The 8,142-nt window shown below is 44.8% G+C and overlaps 1 protein-coding gene across 2 annotated transcripts; it reads right to left on the bottom strand.

The window, feature by feature from the left end:
* Nucleotides 1–565: 565 nt before the first annotated feature.
* On the bottom strand, nt 566–6,549 carry LOC119339851 (glutamate receptor 3.5-like). 2 transcript variants are annotated; one of them, XM_037611752.1, is made up of 6 exons: nt 5,875–6,518; nt 2,481–3,826; nt 2,131–2,408; nt 1,876–1,907; nt 1,369–1,775; nt 566–1,274 (listed from the first exon to the last, which is right to left on the bottom strand). In XM_037611752.1, exons 1-6 carry the CDS (start codon nt 6,134–6,136, stop codon nt 792–794), a joined length of 2,808 nt encoding a protein of 935 aa, XP_037467649.1. In that variant the 5' UTR covers nt 6,137–6,518; the 3' UTR covers nt 566–791. The 2 variants fall into 2 exon arrangements, with proteins under 2 accessions (XP_037467649.1, XP_037467651.1); XM_037611754.1 differs by lacking the exon at nt 566–1,274 and having other exon boundaries at nt 1,551–1,770; nt 5,875–6,549.
* Between the last annotated feature and the right edge of the window lie 1,593 nt (nt 6,550–8,142).

Below are 8,142 nucleotides of genomic sequence, written 5' to 3'. Positions count from 1 at the left end.
TCATATTTCAAGACGGGGCGAGTACTTTTCTCAGTATGTTGATCTCCCTCATGGCCTCATTCATGCATCTTCTCTAACCTATGTTCTACTCCCAAATCTCCTACGCTATGCCGTTTCGGCCATCTTCATAGCGATAGTTATAGTTTGTTCCAGTCCTTGTGATCCCAAAAAGAAACAGAGCATTTTCCTCTTCAGCATTGAATCAGTTTAGCACTAGCGATCTGTTAATCTGGGAGTAGGAGACATTTGGTTCTAGTAGCCTTTTTTGGACATGATCGTTTATGTGTCTTGCGCCCACGCAAGACTGTCCCGATCCAGATAAACAGCACAACAGCTAATCAGTTCGGGGTTCAGGATCATACGTTCTACAGCTGGATTTACGTCTGTTTGGTATGACTCGGAAACCGAAAAACAAATTGTATGACATGGTCATATCTTATCATGCTACTGGGACAATTCAGTGGCATGGCAGAGTTTTTTTTATAGTACCGACTTGAAAAAAACGAAGCCATCTACATACTCACTTTGGAAAAGCGATGAAAAGTACATTTTGCAATCATAAGGCGTGTCAGTCAAGAAAACGATTCTCGGAATATTAATGTAAAGTTGGGACAATGTTGCTGCATATATACCACATATCTGAGACGGAATTCAAATGACCGCAAAAAAAATGGATTTATGAATCCTAGAAGTGTCAAGTATACCGCTGTTATCTACTTCAGTATATGCTACGTATCTTGGCTGTGTAAGAAGAACCTGGGGCTGTGTCACCAGAGATGAAAGATCCTCTTCTATGCTGAAGAGACCGAGTGCGCAGATCCGGTGGCCCGAGTATCTTTTTCGCTCAATCTCCGTTTCATTACCTTCTTGATCTCCTCCTCCTTCGTGTCCGCAAACTGTATCAGTTCCTTGAAGCTGCCAAGGCGTGTCGGCTTTGGCTTCTCTGGCCGTATTTGAGCAATGGTGGCAGCGGTGACGGCAGCAGCAGAGTCGCTTGGCTCGCTGGGAGGTTCGGAGCTGGAGTACCTGCTATACTGCCAGCAGATCCTTGCGAAGTAAACCATGAGAGCAAAGACGCATATCAGAGCACACAGCAGGAAAAGGCCCCAGAAGCTTCCGAGGCCAAGCCTGACTGCTCCCAACCCACTGTCATCATCGCCGCAGGTCGGATCTGTGAGCCACTCGTCGTGAATTCTCTGGAGCTGGCCACTCTCTGAAAGTTGAAGGATGGCGGTTGATAGGTCTGCAGCAAGGGGAGAATCTCTCTGGAATGCCTGTAAAGAAGGGGGAAAAAAGAGCAGATATAATTCTCTCCTTTACAAAAGTGTAACTGTAAATACATAACGATTCATCGGATGCTGAACATACAAATCCCCATCCCTCCTTCGTGAACTCCTGACCGACTATTCTGAAGTTGCAGTGGGTTGACAGGAAGATCTCAACGCATGGCATCTCGTCAACAACTGCAGCAACACCGCCGTCTTTCGGCCCACGATTAAGGGCATTGGCGTACTCCTCAACCGTGCTCAGTGGTACTAACCGGGATTCGGGAATATTCAGCTCGTCAATCAGGTAATTTCGGACAAATTTTCCAGCCGGGTATCCGATAGGTAAAGCGCTAGCAACCAAATTGTCGAGTCCAGTTATTCCAGTTGCTAGCTGCTGTACTGTGAGGATCGACGTCAAGCTAGCAGTGTAACTTGAATTGATGATCAGGACGACAAACAACCATATTATCAGCACGAAACGCCCAAGAGCACTTACGGTGTTCTCCCCTGAGGTGAGTTTTTTCAGTAAGTCATTTTCATCCAGATGGGAAAAGAATACAAAACAGGAGTTAAACATAATATCATGTGATGCATTTAGTGGACTTACTGTGTGCAAAGAACATCGTTGAGAAACTGAACCTGAAAGAGAAGCATGAACTGTCAGTTAGCTTCTTATAGCTAACATTTAGAAAAATTACAAAGATACAAAAAACATAAAGTTACAAAACAACTGGTGAGAACAAAGGAAATAAAAGAAACAAAAATAACCACTTTGGCTCTCTTTATTATTTCTGAATTCTTATTCAGGCCAGATTGAAAACCTAAGATAGAACAGATCCTTGGAGTAGCAAAGGAAACTTACCAAAATATTGTCAGGATTTGTCGTCGTGGAGAGCCTCGAAACTCCTCATTAGTTCGATGTTCAAGAATCCAAACAACCACTCCCACAAAAATGAAAAGAGTGCCTGTTACACACCACATCTCTAATGTGAAAGGTTTAAAGAAAGCCCAGGCATTTGAATTTGCTTTTCTCACTGGCGCTACTATCACAAGCCCTGCTTCGATATAAGGCTGTGTGAATTCTGCAATCTTCGTTCTATTTCTCACAATAGCAAAGTCACCTACAGCTGCATCAAGGGCCTAGAGAAAAAAAAAAATCAGATGATGAGAAGCAAAATGATCAAAGAAGCAGAGCAAAGCATGCAAACATACATTGGTGGCAATCCGACTAATAATGTCGTCATAGTTAGGATTCTTTGAACCATCCCCAATTGTTATGAACTGGCAAGGAACTGGGTACGGAAGAAGTTTAATTGCTGCGTTGAATATATCAACACTGTAACCCGTCACATTATCAAGGCCCTTGCCAACTGAAACCAACTCCCTGAAACTTGGTTTATTTGGAACACCAACTCTCAGAGGCTGGCCATTGTTAGGGAAAACCCACCCTCTCGGCTTAGTAGTTGTGTCGCCTGGCCACACCACACTATGCAACTGTTGGGCACTTGTTGACGTATTCGGTGGCTTCCGATACAAAATTTCGGGAGCAGAAACAGAAAGACCAGAGTAATTACTCCAATAGCCAATCAAACGGGACCCAGTACCACCAACGTTAAGGATATCATAAGCTGGGCGCACCAAATTGCGGTCTGCATTAAACTGAACCAGACCTGTTAGCCCTGTCATGTTTGTGAGCAAAAGTTGCTGTAGCAACTGATCGCCACCATCAAATATCTTAAGCTTTGATAGACGCAAACTGCTTCCATTTGAATTGTGCAACCTTGGATCTGCAGAGAAAGTAATTTGCTGCCCACTATTGAGATACTCATTGATAGCACGGGCAACAACCCAAACTGAGTCATAAGCATAAAAACCATACGAATTCATGCCAGAAGCAATGCTCCTATTATTAGCTGCATTATTCCAGTTAGCTACGAACTTCCTCTTGGAATCAGAATCAGGAGTGTGCTGGCGAAGAACAATTAATCCTTGTATATAACTCATGGCTTTAGGATCTCCAGGCCCTGAGGAGTCCAGGACAGCAGCTAACCAATCTGTTACTATCCAGACATAGCCAGTGCCCATCATCTGGAGTTTGTTTGCTATAGCAAATATTCTCATCCCTGCATCAGGATTGACATGCACAACAAACACCCTTGATTCCATCATGTTTGCTCTAAACAGTACATCATTGATCAAATCCGTGTCTGAGTTTGGAGGAATGGCTGCTTTATGTGAAATTCTTGCCCGCTTTGCTCCAAGTGCATCACCGAGGACTGACACCCCGCCTCGGCCATAATCATCATCCACAAATATAGCAGTCACCTCTTTCCACTGAAAGTAATCAATAATGCTAGCAACAGCATGCATTTGGAAGTAGTCACTTATGGTACTCCTTAAAAAGTAAGGATACTCCGATGCAGATAGGGTTGGATCAGTTGCTGCAAATGATAGAAGTGGAACATGTAGCTCATTAACAACATGTGAGATGACATGGCCTATTCCAGAGGATTGAGGGCCAATGACAGCAACCACGTTTTTCTCCATGAGCAGCAGTGCTGCAACAAAGTGCCGGTTTATGAATCAGTTCATAGGCTATTGAAGCAATTAGCAACTATCTTACATACACTAACTGGAGGTTATAAGGCAAGGAAAATTTGCATTAGGAAAATAACTATAAATTATCTCAGGAACAAGAGAAATAGTATGTACATATATTTATATGAATTAAATCTACTAAATAGGTGTTACCAGTTCTAGGGTCTTAATATGCTGGTCTATGGAAGTATCTGATAAAGTGTGTTACTAACAGCACAAATTATTTATCAATGGAAAAAAAAAGTATGTAGTGGCAGGATGTATTAAACTCTTCATCCAAAATCAGCTACTATAAGATTCTTTTAAATTTATGCTAGTACTTAACTATTGTTCAGAAAATTTTATTCCAACAATATGAGAAAATTAGTTATGGTACAAAACATATGGTGACAAATCTGTCACTCTGATGCGGTGATGTCCACATATGCCACAAAGAGAATAAGGAATCTCGCATGATAAGAAAGTGAAGAATTGGATGCTCTTTAATACATGTTTCTTGCACCTTAAGGGATGCTGTAGTTAGTATCACAAGTTATGCCATTTTTTGATCCATAGTACCAGTATGCTTTTTGTCTGTTCCTCTTTTGTTGCCAGAACAATCAGGTTAGCACAATTCTCAAGAAAGGGCACGATACTCATAGAAGTTTAGAGCAACAGTACTTTAAGCACAGTTGGTTTCTCCATTCCCAATCAAGCCATTATTGAATCATCTCATGGAACATGAGCCAGACAATTATTGTATTAAACTAAGTGAAATATACAAGGAATGGGCCACCCCTATAAAAAAGGCAATATGAGACATACTATCCAAGGAATCTTGACCTAATTCAGAGTTCACACTAAGACATCAATGCACTGAGATATAGTGATATTACACTGCAGCTCTATTGTTTCTTTGCTAGTCAACAATTAATTCCCCCAAATTTATGACGCCTAATCTAAGAAGTGAATCTCAGACAGAAGGACAACAGCAATTAACTAAACAAAGTATGATTGGAAGAATAACGAAGATTCTTGTGTAAAAATAAATAAATTAATTAATAATTTAAGTAACAGGTTTCTTCATATATGCACCAGAAGGCCTGGATCAAAGAAAACTAAGCAAAGTTACTCATCAACTCTGACGTGTAAGTTCTGTCATTTTGTAACAAGTGGCGACTCCTTTTGCTCTTTTTTTATGGGAGCAGATTGAGATGCAATAATTTACAAGGCCCACGGTACTTTGAACAGATATGCTGGACAGATTGTGGTGCCCTCGTGGCCTCATCTTTGCCACTACTAATAGTAGCTCATGCTGAGATCTCAATAAAGAAAAAGAAAATTGAGGCTGATGCTAAAGTTCGTAAGGTGTCTTGAACAGATAAACTAGTTCAGAAACGAGATACTTAATCACTTCTCAGATTAATTCTCTTGGGCCATGCCAAATCCTTTCTTCGTGTTGAATACAAAAACGATTTTGCTATTTATCTAGCGATTGAGAAATACTCCCTCCCTCTGAAATTAGTTGACGCATACGGATGTTAATTTCGGACAGAGGAAGTAACTATTTCTATGTTACCGGTAAGGACAATTTGTAGGAAATACGCCGTGCAAGTATAAAAGAGATGATAAGAACTTGATTTGACGGCTATCGATGTCGACCCGGAAAGAACTGATTCTAACTCAATGGAGCTATCGGCACTCTCGCAGTAGAAAAACTTTCTTTCTCATGTGCAACTACTAAAGCAGGAATTTTCTTTCTCCATCAACAACTTCACTTTGTAACCAGTTGGGATAAAGCAGCACATGCTTCCAAGCAGACAATTACAGGTATGGGTATTGGGTAGTGGAAAAGTCACCGAATCACTCGAATTAGCCAGGAATTGGGGTCGTGAAAGGTAAGTTGCAATCAAATCCGTTACTTATGGGGAAAAGAAACCCATCTATTCAACGCCAGAGTTAAAGAAACAGAGCGATAGTATATACTAGAAAACAGAGTAATAATAAAAGGAGTGAAGGAATAACTAACATTCGATAGTTCCAAGAAACCCGCTGCAGTTGGTGTCCTGGCTGATCAAATTCAGGGTGGTTCCGGCGAGCACGGTGGGGTCCGCGTTGACGTCGTCGACGGCGAGCTCGATGGCGAGCCGCGCCGCGCGGCCAATGGTGGATTCGTACGTGAAGAGCGCGCCCACGGACACCGCCCTCGGCCGCCGATTCGCCCGCTGCGCCGCCGCCGCCGCCGCGGCGCAAAGCGCCAGCCAGAGGACCAGCAGCCTGCCCGCGCCCATTGCCCCCGTCCCCAAAGGCGCCAGCCGGACGCGCGCGCGGCGCTAGAGCGCGGCCCTGCCCGAGAAGCGGAGCCTCGCTCGCATCGGCCCGCGGCCGGAATGGGCGGGCGAAATCGCAGGAGGGCCGAGGAGCGGCAGAGTAGGACCAGGTGGTTGGATCAAGAAGAGCTCAGAAGGCGCCGTCTTTTGAGGCGTGCGCGCGAGGTGGGGAAGAAGAAGAGGACGAGCTGGGGCAGAGCTCTCCCCGTCCCCGTCTCCCTGTCCTCCTCCCTGGGCCTGGAGCTGGGAGGGAGAGAGAAAGCCTGACGGCGGCGTGGGAATCGTCGAGTAGCAGGGAGTCCAACGGGGGGCGACTGTGGCGTGTTGTGTGGTGCCGCAGGCGCTGCTGCGTGTGTGCATCACATGGAGAAACGGAAAGGGAGAGGCGGGGAGGCTGGCGGAGACACTCAGACAGCTACTGTTGGATGGCGACGGGGGCAGGGGAAGGAATTCATTCCTCCTTCCCGCGGCATTCCTGGTGGCCGCCTCGCCGCTAGAGATTTTTCTGGGGGTGATCGGGGCGGTTATCCACCAAAATCACCTGAGATCTGTCCATCCGGTGGCCTCAAGACCCAGGAAGGGTCTGGTCATGGAGAATTTTGTTTTCTCCAAGTAGTGTTCATGTGGTTGAATTTGCTAATTTTTCTTTCCACATATATACATGGCCGTCGCCGGACTTCGGGGTGGCCGGAGGGCAACATATGTGGCACCGGTGCTGCCAGGATCCAAGGCACTCCGGGGGAACACGGTGAGCGTTATGTAGATTGGTAGGCCGCGCGAGGGATGTCACCCGTGGGCGGCAGCCTCATCGGTGTGCTGCGGAGTGGATGGCATGGTTGTCGAATCGTCACTCCGAGATGATAGAAGCAGAGTGAATCCAACATTCCTTTGTGTGGATTCGGTGTTAGGGCAAGCACACTAAAGCCGTGCATGGTCGTGAGGTTTCCATGGTGATGGGTGGTACGTGTCGCGTGATCTATCCGTTAGACTCTGCTTTCTGGACCATCTCCTTGGGTTGAAGCTGATAATGAGTCTAGGTTGGACTGGCAAAGCTCCAAATGAAGAATTGGCTTCGAGCTCGGTTTGTTTTGGTGGCGGTAGCTCCCTTGTGTGTTCTTTTCTCATTGGAGATATCATCGTCAACCTGTGATTTTCTTCCGTCACTAGGTTTTTGAGCTCTTCCTGTGAAAATCCAGGACTCGTTATTGTTATGTGTGGTATCCCTTTTTATCTAGCGTTTTTCATCTGACGTGTAATGCGTTTATCTACACTCACACATAGTATGTACTTGCCATGTCAATCTATGAATTAGAAATACACACAGAGATAGAGGTAGAGGAGAAACACGAGTGAGGCATATGGGGCATGGGGAGTTTGACCTCACAAAAGTTAAAGAGGAGAAAAGCACCGGCTGATTTAATGAAACTATGATTTGCCGCACGTTGCTATGGTAACTTTGTTAAAAAATGCATAAATAATTGCTAAAAATAACTAAATCTAATGTAAAAAACATAAGCCTAAAAATCAATAAAAGAACATGTCTAAAAATAGAATAAAATTTTTTTAATTACTGAAAAAAATATCATTTCGAACAAAAAATGTGAAGGATGACTAACATGCATGTATGATGTGGCAGCGTTACATGCATAGACTAATGCAAAAAATAAGGACGCCGATAAGTGCCACACGTGTGGGCGTTAGGGAGTCCGCCCACACAGTTGTGTGGTGCGTAAGAGGAACAGCCCACACACCTACGTGTGGGCAAAACAAGTAATGCCCACACACCTCTTTTTTTTCTCCCGATCTCTCTCACACGTGTGCGTGTGGGCGAAGTTGATAACGCCCACACGTCCGTATGTCAGGCCTCGTACCTCCTGGTCCCGCACGCCACGTGTGACAGTCACCGCGCGCCCGCGGTTGCCATGATCCAGACCCTCATCCATATTCGTTTAACTGCAGTTGCCATG

The sequence above is a fragment of the Triticum dicoccoides genome, chromosome 7B (genome assembly GCF_002162155.2).
Source record: "Triticum dicoccoides isolate Atlit2015 ecotype Zavitan chromosome 7B, WEW_v2.0, whole genome shotgun sequence".
Lineage (NCBI taxonomy): Eukaryota > Viridiplantae > Streptophyta > Magnoliopsida > Poales > Poaceae > Triticum > Triticum dicoccoides.
Note: the sequence above shows the minus strand (reverse complement) of the source record. Positions and strands in the feature narration are given on the sequence as shown.